Source organism: Bufo gargarizans, chromosome 2 (genome assembly GCF_014858855.1).
Source record: "Bufo gargarizans isolate SCDJY-AF-19 chromosome 2, ASM1485885v1, whole genome shotgun sequence".
NCBI lineage: Eukaryota > Metazoa > Chordata > Amphibia > Anura > Bufonidae > Bufo > Bufo gargarizans.
Window position 1 is genome coordinate 520,083,933 of NC_058081.1, and position 14,386 is coordinate 520,098,318.

The following is a 14,386-nucleotide window of genomic DNA, read 5'->3' on the forward strand; positions in this document are numbered from 1 at the left end:
GGCAGATACCAGTCACTGCACTGGAGAGAACTGGACAGCTCTATTTTGCTTTTCATTGATTGCTTTTTAAATTTATAATAAGCTGCCATATGATATATCAACCAATGGAAAAATTAAAAAATCTTAAATAGTAAAATTAGAATTGAGAATTTGTTATTGTAAAATTGTTCCCATAAAATGTAATGACAGCATTCACCACTTGGGGGCAGTAGAGCTTGAGTTACCATGGAGCATTTGACTGCTTCATATTCACTAATTTCACCCAGAAAAGATGATCCTGACCTGTTATTGAAATTATTTTTACACCAATTATTATTTTTTGCAATACTTGACCCTCCATTTTCTGTCTTCTCTTTTAGGCTGTGTATAAACTAGCAGATGTTGCTTGCAAATGTCATGGAGTCTCCGGATCATGTAGCTTGAAGACTTGCTGGCTGCAACTAGCCGACTTCCGCAAAGTGGGCGAATACCTGAAGGAAAAGTACGACAGTGCAGCCGCCATGAGACTGAACCGCCGCAGCAAACTCGAGCAAGTGAACCAGCGTTTTAACCCACCCACTTCAGAGGATCTGGTATATCTGGACCCCAGCCCAGACTATTGCCTCCGCAATGAGACCACAGGCTCCCTGGGAACGCAGGGGCGCCTGTGTAACAAAACCTCGGAGGGGATGGACGGCTGTGAGTTGATGTGCTGTGGACGTGGTTACGACCAGTTCAAGACAGTGCAGGTGGAGCGCTGTCACTGCAAATTTCACTGGTGCTGCTTTGTGAAATGCAAAAAGTGCACAGAAATCGTGGACCAATATGTGTGCAAGTAACACAGCGCCACTGTGTCCCGTCACCACCACCTCCATACACACCTGTGCCCCTTCACCATGCACCCAGCGCCCCTACCCCCGGCACTTGGGAGGGATGCAGACATATATATGTATAGGATATAAAATGAAATCTATATGTGTAGATATATATTTTTATATGTGTATAAAGGAAAGGAACTGGGTGAACGGCACTGACTGCCAGGGACGGACAGCACCGAAGGGGATGGGAGGTGTATAATTTAAGAAATGCGTGTGTTGGACTCATTGCTGTCTGTGGCTGGCAATATGGCAGAGAGACTGGACTGGCAAAGGCAAATGTGTGGACGGCCATGTTGAAAACCCTTTGTCGGCACTTTGGTACTACTTTTATTGTTTCCTGTGAAGGAATATTTCACTTGTAATGGAAGGAATCCATAAATGATCAGCACCCCTGGATGGATTCTCCAGCAGCCGGATCTAAACATATACAGCAATCTGACTGGCGTTGTATGGAAACTGCAGACTATCACATTCATCATATGTAAGAATGCCTGTGCCATCATGTTTCTTGTATCCCTGTAGTAAAGAGTGGACTGAGCGGTATGTGCCCATTGTACCCTGTAAGGCATGGATCACTGAAGAAGGGGTATTTCCCTCTAAAGTTTGAAGAGAAATCCTTGAAACATTCTATGCAGCTATATCTGATCCTGGGGAATAGGATTGCCGTGACCATTGTCTCATGGACCTTCTTCAGATCTTCCAGAATCCTGAGCAGCATATTTACCTGGTCATGAAACTATATCCCAACTTGAGCAAGCAAATCTGTACAGGAGACTTTCCTAGTCCCGGGTTGTCAACCAGCTTTCCCAGCATACGATAGAACTGAAAAAGGGCATCTGTCAGCAGATTGGTACTTAGGAAACGGGCCGAACTGTTGTTTGTGCGATTGGCAGCTGAAGGCGTCTGTGTTGGTCCCATGTTCATATGTGCCCGCATTGCTGAGAAAAATGAAGTTTAAATATATGCAAATGAGCCTCTAGGTGCAATGGGGGTGCTGCTGTTACACCTAGAGGCTCTACTCTCTCTGCAACTGCCGCACCCTCTGCACTTTGATTGACAGTGCCAGGCTGTGTAAACTTCATCACACCTGCCTGGCCCTGTCAATTAAAGTACAGAATAGAAGGTGGCTGGAGAGAGAGAGCTGAACCCTCATTGCTCCTAGACGATCTATTCTATTTATTAAAACATAATTTTTCTCAGCAATGTGGACACATATGAACATGGGACCAACACAGATCCCGTCAGCTGCCAAGTGCTCATGTAACAGGTCAGCCAGTGTCACAGGTACAAATCTGCTGACAGATGCCCTTTAAGCAGCTTGACAGAAGCAGAGAAAGAGCAAATTTATATTTACTAGGGTTTTTTTTTTTTTGCTGAAGGATGAAAACTTATTTTCCCTTATATCTTTAGATTCCCACTATTGGCTTTAGGAGGCAGACTGGCACACCATCTAATTTATATGGGAGCTCCGACTTGCCTCTCACAGCAAATGTAGTTGGTTTTGAGTGCCCAATGCTTTTGATCTCTGCGAGACGGTCACTGCTAGACCCTTCTGGCGGCAGAGTTTCTCTGCATTCACAACACATCCACACTCGGCCGACAGATAGCTAGTGTATGTCCAGTCTTAAAGGGGTTGTCCCACCATTACGTGTCATATCTATTTCATAGGTCATAAAAAATGAAACATCGCTGCCATTTACATGCTATTAAAAAAGGTCCAGTGAGAAATTGACATTAACTTGCATAGTATGGCGCCACCTGGTGTTCAAAGTGTATAGCAATGTGCATATCCATCTACTGATCTGAGTGCTGCTGAAATCACCTGTTCAGTCACTGTCCACTTAGTCTACTTTCACACTCGCGTTTTGGCTCTCCGTTTGTGAGATCCATTCAGGGCTCTCACAAGCGGTCCAAAACAGATCAGTTTGCATTCTGAATGGAAAAGGATCCGCTCAGAATGCATCATTTAAATCTCCATTCCGCTCTGGAGGCGGACACCAAAAAGCTGCTTGGAGCATCTTGGTGTCCGTCTGACGAAACTGAGCCAAACGGTAAATGTCTTCATTGGATCAGCGTCTAAATGTTTTATGGTCTATAAAATGATTTACTGATGGGACAACCCCTTTATTCTCCAACTTCTTCAGTTGCTATTTTGAGTGCACACAATTTTAGTACTGCATTACAATACTGCTTAAAAAATATATATAAATGCACAATCCTTGAAATCAGCAGGGAGATACTCGGGGATACGCTACTTATTACAATAAAAAACCCTGGAGAAAATACAAAGGCAGTCACCATTAACCCCTACAATGCTGGCCTAGCAATTCAGGGGTTAATTTTAACCTCAAGATCGTTAGTAATTTGTAATTTTAAAATTTTATTTATTTCATTTTTGTTTTATATCATTTTTTATATAAATATATATATTTTTGGGTACAGGAGATAAAAAAAACAATAGTCTGACACCAGCGCAGGGCAACAACGTGTGTAAATATAATCAGCGCTTCCTCTGAGGATGGAAAAAACAAACCGTTTTTGTATAGATCATTTCTTTGCTTTGTACGTTTGACAATACCATACAAATTGTACCACAAAAAAAAAAAAAAATTACAACCACCAGTGTCCTTTGTATTTTGTGCTGGTTTATTGCTTCTCTCAAATAGAAATTCTTGAAAAAAAAACAAAAAACTGTATTCTGGAAAAATCTATATCTTTAATGTCAATTAAGGCTACTTTGACACTCGCGTTTTGTGTGTATCCATCATGAAGGGATCCGTTCAGATAATAAAACCGTCTGCATCCGTTTAGAACAGATCCGTTTGTGTTATCTTTAACATAGCTAAGACGGATCCGTCTTGAACACCATTGAAAGTCAATGGAGGACGGATCCGTTTTCTATTGTGCCAGATTGTGTCACTAATAACGGATCCATCCCCAGTGACTTACATTGTGTGCCAGGACGGATCTGTTTGGCTCAGTTTTATCAGACGGACACCAAAACGCTGCAAGCAGCGTTTTGGTGTCCGTCTCCAAAGCGGAATGGAGGCAAACTGATGCATTCTGAGCGGATCCTTTTCCATTCAGAATGCATTAGAATGCAAACTGATCCGTTTTGGACCACTTGTCTGAACGGATCTCACAAATGGAAAGCCAAAATGCCAGTGTGAAAGTAGACTAAGCTAGAATGAATGGAATCTGATAGGTGCCAACTGCTCAGACATCCTGGATTACTGGACTGTCTATAGAAATTACTGGTAACGCACAGTTCTGCTCCTGTCTCACCTTTCACAATATGAAATTCATAAATGCAGCAACTGATCAAGAAAGTCTAATAACATTTGTCCTTCTAGTTCAGCCTGTTCTCCCCCAAAACTGAGCCAGAGGAAGGCAAAAAGCCTCAGGCGGTAGATGAAGCCAATATTAAGAAAAAACAATTCTGCTTAAAGCCTCATTCTTAGGCCTCATGCACACAAACATATTTTCTTTCCATGTCCGTTCTGTTTTTTTTGCAGACCGTATGCAGAACCATTCATTTCAATGGGCCCCCCCCCCCCCCAAAAAAAAGGACGGTGCTCCGTGTGCATTCCGTTTCCGTATTTCTGTTCCGCAAAAAAATAGAACATGTCCTATTATTGTCCGCATTACGGACAAGGATAGTACTGTTCTATTAGTTCCGCAAAATATACTGACAGGGAGTGTTCCACAGGATTGGCGCATGGCAAATGTGGTGCCAGAATTCAAAAAGGGTGCAAAAACAGAGCCTGGAAACTATAGGCCGGTAAGTTTAACATCTGTCATAGGTAAACTGTTTGAAGGTTTTCTAAGAGATGCTATCTTGGAATACCTCAATAAAAACAAGCAAATAACATCATATCAGCATGGCTTCATGAGGGATCGGTCGTGTCAAACTAATGTAATCAGTTTCTATGAGGAGGTAAGTTCTAGACTTGACAGCGGCGAATCAATGGATGTCGTATATCTGGACTTCTCCAAAGCATTTGACACTGTATCACATAAAAGGTTAGTATATAAAATGAGAATGCTCAGACTGGGAGAAAACGTCTGTATGTGGGTAAGTAACTGGCTCAATGATAGAAAACAGAGGGTGGTTATTAACGGTACACACTCAGATTGGGTCACTGTCACTAGTGGGGTACCTCAGGGGTCAGTATTGGGCCCTATTCTCTTCAATATATTTATTAATGATCTTGTAGAAGGCTTGCATAGTAAAATATCAATTTTTGCAGATGACACTAAACTGTGTAACGTAATTTACACTGAAGAGGACAGTATACTGCTACAGAGGGATCTGGATAGATTGCAGGCTTGGGCAGAGAAGTGGCAGATGAGGTTTAACACTGACAAATGTAAGGTTATGCACATGGGAAGGAATAATGCAAGTCACCCGTACATACTAAATGGTAAAACACTGGGTAACACTGACATGGAAAAGGACCTAGGAATTTTAATAACAAACTAAGCAGTAAAAACCAGTGTTAGGCAGCTGCTGCCAAGGCCAATAAGTTAATGGGTTGCATCAAAAGGGGCATAGATGCCCGTGATAAGAACATAGTCTTACCACTTTACAAATCACTTAATCGGACCACACATGGAGTACTGTGTACAGTTCTGGGCTCCTGTGAACAAGGCAGACATAGCAGAGCTGGAGAGTGTTCAGAGGAGGGCAGCTAAAGTAATAACTGGAATGGGGCAACTACAGTACCCTGAAAGATTATCAAAATTAGGGTTATTCACTTTAGAAAAAAGACGACTGAGGGGAGATCTAATTACTATGTATAAATATATCAGAGGTCAGTACAGAGATCACTCCCATCATCTATTTATCCCCAGGACTGTGACGAGGGGACATCCTCTGCGTCTGGAGGAAAGAAGGTTTGTACACAAACATAGAAAAGGATTCTTTACGGTAAGAGGAGGGAGACTATGGAACTCTCTGCCTGAGGAGGTGGTGATGGTGAAGTCACTAAAAGAGTTCAAGAGGGGCCTGGATATATTTCTGGAGCGTAATAATATTACAGGCTACAGCTACTAGAGAGGGGTCGTTGATCCAGGGAGTTATTCTGATTGCCTGACTGGAGTCGGGAAGGAATTTTTCCCCACTTTGCTTCTACCTCACAGTTTTTTTTTTGCCTTCCTCTGGATCAACTTGCAGGATAACAGGCCGAACTGGATGGACAAATGTATTTTTTTTGGCCTTATACACTTTGGGCCAGATTTATCACGACTCTGACAGCTCACTCCACTTTAATATATGGCTAAAGTCAGTTTTAGCCAAGTCAGATTTATGATCGGCCCTTTAAGACTGTAATAAATGTGGTTTGACGGTAGCAGTTTATCCGTCAGTAAGCAGCTTTACAAAAGTCGCACATCTTTACGAAAAAGTCGCATGTTTTTACGAAAAAGTTGCATGTTCTATTAAAAAGTCTCATAAGATAAGCATGGTCCTCACTGGAGTGAAATTGCGCATTTTTTTGTGACTTTTTAAATAGTTCCAATAGTAAATCTGTCTACATAAGAAAACATGCCCACTTTCAGAAAACTGGCGAGCATAGTGCAGAGCAAATTTGTGCGCAGTTTTAGTGTTTGCGCATTTTTTTTCGACTTTTTCACTCCATTATTCTGACTTGAGCTAATGATAAATCTGGCCCTATGTTACTATGTTACATCTCCTAGCAGCCTTCAGTGAAAAACGCATTGCATCTGAACTGCATCCAAATGCAATGTGTTTTTCACTGAAGCCCCATTGACATATATGCGACCAGGGCTGAATAAGGGCAGAATATACAACATGCTGCGATTCTCACGCAACGCAGAACTGATGTGTGAAAAAAACGCTCATGAATGGGTCAAGATTCAGTGCGGGTGCTATGCTTTCACGTCATGCATTGCACCCGTATTTGGCTCAAAATCAATGATGGAAATCACTGACTGTGTGAATAAGGGCTCATGCACATGACCGCATGCCCTTCGAGCGGGCGGCCCGATGCGCACAGTATCATAGTAACCTATGATGCTGTACGCACGATGTATGCTGCTCTGGGACTTATGGCCCGCTCACGGACCGTATGTCTCGGAGGGCATACGGTCGTGTGCATGAGCCCTAAGACATTACTCCACATCAGGCAATCAGAATAACTCCCTAGATTAACGACCCTTCTCCAGTAATCTAATCACTAGAGATGATTGAATTGGTTCTAACAAATCTAATTTGTTCAAAGTCACCCTCATGGAGCACAGTTGGGCTGGCCTGAAGAGGAATCGGCAGCGGTGGTGGCTTCAGATGGAGAAGTGCCACCTCAACTTCTGGGTGTACTCGGATATCAGCTACACATGCGCAGCGCAGTTGGTGTCTGTACTGCTCAGGTAGCAGCAGGAGATCTTCTGACCTTGCACCGCTACTCTGAGCAATGGCACAAGCGCGAGATATTGGCCCTATCAATCAAGGGGGAGCCTCCTGAGCAATGGGGCCAGCTCCAGGAGGCTGACTTTGAACCAATTAGAAATGATTTGGTCATCTCTACTAGTAACTATAACCTGTATTAGTATTACCCTCCAGAAATCCATCCAGGCCCCTCTTGAACTTTTAGTGAGTTCACCCTCACCACCTCCTCAGGCAGGGAGTTCGGTGTAGATAAAGAAGAAAAGGCTGTATGCGGTGCTGCAAAGATGTAGAGTTCCAGAACAGCGTGACTGGTTTCCTGTACCAAATAAAGTGTTCATCCTATTCTGGAACTTTTCATCCTGGCAATGCCTCACACAGCTTTTTCTTTTTTTCCTACGTCGAGGTTCATTTATTGACGTCTCTGGCAGGTACCACAGCTGGAGAGGCAGTGTGCAGCAGCAGGATCGTCACTACATCAGTGGGGCCATTGTGCACCGAGCACAAGTGCGGTGGGTGAGTAGCACCTTGTCTGTAGAGCATCCCCTCTCCTTCTTTCACATAGGTCTCCTGGCAGAGAGTTCCATAGTCCCAATGCTCTTAACTCAATAGAGAAGTCTCCATTTCCCCCCCCCCCCCCTTATACAGGGAGTGCAGAATTATTAGGCAAATGAGTATTTTGACCACATCATCCTCTTTATGCATGTTGTCTTACTCCAAGCTGTATAGGCTCGAAAGCCTACTACCAATTAAGCATATTAGGTGATGTGCATCTCTGTAATGAGAAGGGGTGTGGTCTAATGACATCAACACCCTATATCAGGTGTGCATAATTATTAGGCAACTTCCTTTCCTTTGGCAAAATGGGTCAAAAGAAGGACTTGACAGGCTCAGAAAAGTCAAAAATAGTGAGATATCTTGCAGAGGGATGCAGCACTCTTAAAATTGCAAAGCTTCTGAAGCGTGATCATCGAACAACCAAGCGTTTCATTCAAAATAGTCAACAGGGTCGCAAGAAGCGTGTGGAAAAACCAAGGCGCAAAATAACTGCCCATGAACTGAGAAAAGTCAAGCGTGCAGCTGCCAAGATGCCACTTGCCACCAGTTTGGCCATATTTCAGAGCTGCAACATCACTGGAGTGCCCAAAAGCACAAGGTGTGCAATACTCAGAGACATGGCCAAGGTAAGAAAGGCTGAAAGACGACCACCACTGAACAAGACACACAAGCTGAAACGTCAAGACTGGGCCAAGAAATATCTCAAGACTGATTTTTCTAAGGTTTTATGGACTGATGAAATGAAAGTGAGTCTTGATGGGCCAGATGGATGGGCCTGTGGCTGGATTGGTAAAGGGCAGAGAGCTCCAGTCCGACTCAGACGCCAGCAAGGTGGAGGTGGAGTACTGGTTTGGGCTGGTATCATCAAAGATGAGCTTGTGGGGCCTTTTCGGGTTGAGGATGGAGTCAAGCTCAACTCCCAGTCCTACTACCAGTTTCTGGAAGACACCTTCTTCAAGCAGTGGTACAGGAAGAAGTCTGCATCCTTCAAGAAAAACATGATTTTCATGCAGGACAATGCTCCATCACACGCGTCCAAGTACTCCACAGCGTGGCTGGCAAGAAAGGGTATAAAAGAAGAAAATCTAATGACATGGCCTCCTTGTTCACCTGATCTGAACCCCATTGAGAACCTGTGGTCCATCATCAAATGTGAGATTTACAAGGAGGGAAAAACAGTACACCTCTCTGAACAGTGTCTGGGAGGCTGTGGTTGCTGCTGCACGCAATGTTGATGGTGAACAGATCAAAACACTGACAGAATCCATGGATGGCAGGCTTTTGAGTGTCCTTGCAAAGAAAGGTGGCTATATTGGTCACTGATTTGTTTTTGTTTTGTTTTTGAATGTCAGAAATGTATATTTGTGAATGTTGAGATGTTATATTGGTTTCACTGGTAAAAATAAATAATTGAAATGGGTATATATTTGTGTATATATTTATTAAGTTGCCTAATAATTATGCACAGTAATAGTCACCTGCACACACAGATATCCCCCTAAAATAGCTAAAACTAAAAACAAACTAAAAACTACTTCCAAAATATTCAGCTTTGATATTAATGAGTTTTTTGGGTTCATTGAGAACATGGTTGTTGTTCAATAATAAAATTAATCCTCAAAAATACAACTTGCCTAATAATTCTGCACTCCCTGTATTGACAGCGCTAGACTTTACATGGGCACTGAACATCTTCCATGCTCGGCAAGCAGCAGAAGACGTGGTGCACATGCATTAGAACTTGCAGTAGACGTGAAGTCTAGTGCAGTCAATCTCAGTGGGGTGGGGTGGGGTGGCTGTGTTTGAAACAGTGGAGGCATCCGTATTGAGGTTCAGGGGCATTGCTGGAATAAAAAATTAAAACTCAAAAATCATAAATCGCCATGTCGTCAAAGGGTTAACTCTAATTTGCCACTTCTCTGCACTTATCCAGTTGCAGTTGATAATCTGACACTTGTTTCTATTAATACAATGTAAACTGAAGTGGAAAACCAATAACGAGACTCCTCGGAATAAGGAAAAAGCTGAATTAGGCCTTTTCACCAGTCTGTATCAGTGATGACATCAGTATTCCATCCGTTAACATGTCCATGAAGGTAAGTGTTACCATCCGTTTTCCATGTGCACCACTGGGCTGAAGTATTGTGTTCTGGTGTTTCAGCTGCATACGCTACATACGCAAGAAATCAGAGCGCAGCAGCCACGCCATCACCATAGACATACATGGGTATTAGTGTGGGCAGCAAAGAGCCTGGTGACTATAAACATTGTCATGGGTTGCCACCTTTGCCACAAAGCAGTTTATAACATTTCTTCTAGATCTGCCCTGTTCACCTAGTGTCTTTCTAAAGAAGTGTATGGGGAAATGCTTGTAAAAGATGCCATACCTAGAGTAGGGTTGGGCGATATCAAATATATTCCCCCAATAACTATATATATAATGAGAAATACCCATTTATCCCATAGTATGGGGGCCACAAGGAGACATTAGTGTATACTGTATGAGGGCCACAAGTAGACATTACTCTATATTGTATGGGGCCACAAGAAGACATACTGTATGGGGGCCACAGGAAGACATTATACTGTATGGGGGCTACAAGAAGACATTGCACTGCATGGGGGCTACAAGTTGTAGCCCCCATAGAGTATAATATCTCCTTGTGGCCCCCATACAGTATAATGTCTCCTTGTGGCCCCCATACAGTATATCTTCTTGTGGCCCCCATACAGTATAATATCTTCTTGTGGCCCCCATACAGTGTAATGTCTCCTTGTGGCCCCCTTACAGTGTAATGTCTCCGTGTGGCCCCCATACAGTGTAATGTCTCTTTGTGACCCCTATACAGTATAATGTCTCCTTGTGGCCCCCATACAGTGTAATGTCTCTTTGTGGCCCCCATGCAGTATAATGTCTTCTTGTGGCCCCCATACAGTATAATGTCTCCTTGTTGCCCCCATACAGTATACTGTCTTCTTGTGGCTCCCCTAACAGGATATTGTCTTCTTGTGGCTGCCCCATACAGTATACTGTCTCCTTGTGGCCCCTATACAGTATACTGTCTTATTGTTACCACCATACAGTATGTCTTCTTGTGGCCCCCATACAGTGTAATGTCTCCTTGTGGCCCCCTTACAGTGTAATGTCTCCTTGTGGCCCCCCATACAGTGTAAAGTCTTCTTGTGGCTCCCCTAACAGGATATTGTCTTCTTGTGGCTGCCCCATACAGTATACTGTCTCCTTGTGGCCCCTATACAGTATTCTGTCTTATTGTTACCACCATACAGTATGTCTTCTTGTGGCCCCCATACAGTTTAATGTCTCCTTGTGGCCCCCTTACAGTGTAATGTCTCCTTGTGGCCCCCCATACAGTGTAAAGTCTTCTTGTGGCCCCCATACAGTGTAATTTCTCCTACTGGCCCCCATACAGTATAATGTCTCCTTGTGGCACCCATACAGTGTAATGTCTCCTTGTGGCCCCCATACAGTATCATGTCTTTTTGTGGCCCCCATACAGTATAATGTCTTTTTGTTGTCACCATACAGTCTCTCCCACCACCCCCGACCCACACATCATGTGACCTCTACCGCAGCGCACCTTGACCTCTACCCCAATGCAGTGGTGTACATAGAGAAGTAAGGGCCGCATGGCAAGGATCAAACCAGGCCCCCCACACAGGACATAAGGGTTTCTGCCTAAACTCCTTTCAATGACCCTTGGGCCATTTTTTTCATTTGCTAAGGCTAAATGCACACGATCAGGATTGCATGCGGATTTGCGTGCGGAAAATCTGCACTGTAGGTCATGTACATTGTATTCTATGAGAATTTGAAATTCTCAGTGCACACGATGCAGATTTTTTCCGTGCGGATTCTGACCTGCGGTGCGGATTTTATTTCTTTTTCCTGACCGGATTTTCTTCATTCATTTTCTTCAAACCGCACTAAATCCGCATGCAAATCTGCATGCAAATCTGCACCAATTGATGCGGATTGACCGCACAGATTTGCCTGCGAACACCTGTGGATTTCAGTGTGTATGCTCCGCACATGAATCCTGAACGTGGGCATGTACCCTTACCCTGGTTTCACACCTAAGCGTTTCTCAAACGTGCGTTTCTATGCGCGTTTTTGTCGCGCGTTTTTATGCGCGTTTTTTGTAATAGTAAACGCGCGTTTGACGCGCGTTTGGGTGATTGACAGCAGTGTTGTCCAAAGAGTCTATGGCCCAAACGCGCGTCAAACGCGCCAAAAAAAGCTCCTGTACTTGTTTGAGCGTCGGGCGTTTTACAGCGCGTTCAAACGCGCTGTAAAACGCAAAAATGTGAACCAGCCCCATAGGGAAGCATTGGTTTTCATGTGTTGCACGTTTTACAGCGCGTAGGAACGCGCTGTAAAACGCTCAAGTGTGAACTTAGGGTTAAAGTTCTTTCTTTAGAGGTTAGAGTCCTGACTAGAGTTGAGCGGACACCTGGATGTTCGGGTTCGGCAGGTTCGGCCGAACTTGGAAAAAAAAACGAAGTCAATGAAGCCATTGAAGTCATTGAAGTCAATGGGGACCCGAACTTTTGGCCACTAAAATGGCTCTAAAATAGCCCTGGAAAGAGCTAGAGGGCTGAAAAAGGCAGCAAAATGTGCTTAAGAGCATGGCAACTATTCTGCAAACAATGTGGATAGGGAAATTAATTTAAAAAAAAACATAAAAGACCTTAAAAAAATTTAAATTAGGAATGATGTAGGAGGAAGAGGTCGAGGAGGCGGTGAATGGGTGGATGTGGCCGTGTAGGCTCACATGGCGGTCTAGGTGGAAGCAGCGGCGAAGGAGGAATAGGTAGCCAACACAGATGTGTGTTATTTTGCATTTTTACATAGGGGTATCCCCCCAAAATATTGGGACATATAAAAAATAAAAAATAAAAGGAATAAGTGCACTTGAGTACAAGGATGGATGGTTGAGGCTGTTAGAACTGTCTATTCTGCACAAGGTACAGACAAGTCTTGTGGGATCCAGGCCTGGTTCATTTTAGGCTGGGTTCAGACCTGAGCGTTTTACAGCGCGTTCCTACGCGCTGTAAAACGCTCAACAGGCAAGAACCAATGATTCCCTATGGGAATTGTTCTCACCTGAGCGTTTTACAGCGCGTACGATCGCGCTGTAAAACGCCCGACGCCCCAAGAAGTACATGAGCTTCTTTGGGGCATCTTGTCGCGCGTCCCCGTACATAGACTTCAGCAGGAACGCGCGACAATGGGCGTTCGCTTGTCTCTGTATGCACGATTGCAAAAGCCCGTACAATCGCGCATACAGAGCGCTCCATCGCGAACGCTCAGGTCTGAACCCAGCCTTAATGAACGTGAGCTTGTCCACGTTGGCTGTGGACAGGCGGCTGCGTCTGTCTGTAATGACGCCTCCTGCCCTGCTAAATACACGTGCAGAGAGTACACTGGCTGCAGGGCAGGCCAGCACCTCCAAGGCATACAGGGCAAGCTCTGGCCATGTGGACAATTTGGAGACCCAGAAGTTGAATGGGGCAGAATCATCAGTCAGTACGTCTGTCGGGAATGTTCTCAGGAGCGCGTCTACCAGCGCATCTTCCGATCACGCTCCAGTGAGGGAATTAAGGATGTCACATTGTCTTTGTAACGGGGATCTAGCAGGGTGGTCACCCAGTAGTCAGCATACGTTAAAATGTGGGCAACTCTGCTATTGTTGCGCAGGCACTGCAGCATGTAGTCGCTCATGTGTGCCAGGCTGCCCAGAGGTAAGGTGGGAGGCGTATTGTCTGCGTCCTCCGTATCCCCCCAGCCACGCACCAGTGATGGGCCCGAGCTGCGTTAGGTGCCACCCCGCTGTGAACATGCTTCATCCTCATCCTCCTCGTCCTCCAGTAGTGGACCCTGGCTGGCCAAATTTGTACCTGGCCTCTGCTGTTGCAAAAAAACACTTCTAAAAGACTGGCCTGAAAGTGTTAGAGATGATCCCTCTTCCTCCTCCTCGTCCTGGGCCATATCCTCTTCCATCATCTCCCTAAGTGTTTTTTCAAGTAGACATATAAGTGGTATTGTAACGCTGATAACGGCGTCATCGCCACTGGCCATGTTGGTGGAGTACTTGGAACAGCGCAACAGGGCACACAGGTCTCGCATGGAGGCCCAGTCATTGGAGGTGAAGTGGTGCTGTTCCGCAGTGCGACTGACCCGTGCGTGCTGCAGCTGAAACTCCACTATGGCCTGCTGCTGGTCGCACAGTCTCTCCAGCATACGCAAGGTGGAGTTCCACCTGGTGGGCACGTCGCATATGAGGCGGTGAGCGGGAAGGCCAAAGTTACGCTGTAGAGCAGACAGCCGAGCAGCGGCAGGATGAGAATGCCGGAATTGCGCACAGACGGCCCGCACTTTATGCAGCAGCTCTGACATGTCGGGGTAGTTGTGAATGAACTTCTGCACCACCAAATTCAGCACATGCGCCAGGCAAGGGATGTGCGTCAAACCGGCTAGTCCCAGAGCTGCAACGAGATTTCGCCCATTATCGCACACCACCAGGCCGGGCTTGAGGCTCACTGGCAG

General features: G+C 44.9%; 1 protein-coding gene across 1 annotated transcript in view; it reads left to right on the forward strand.

Moving 5' to 3' along the window:
• WNT5B (Wnt family member 5B) overlaps window positions 1–1,395 on the forward strand; it is a 100,826-nt gene extending 99,431 nt beyond the window's left edge. The window contains exon 5 of the mRNA XM_044281380.1: window positions 360–1,395. Within this exon, the coding sequence (XP_044137315.1) occupies window positions 360–818 (459 nt within the window). The 3' untranslated portion in view covers window positions 819–1,395. The remainder of the gene's footprint in view (window positions 1–359) is intronic.
• The last annotated feature ends 12,991 nt before the right edge of the window (window positions 1,396–14,386 follow it).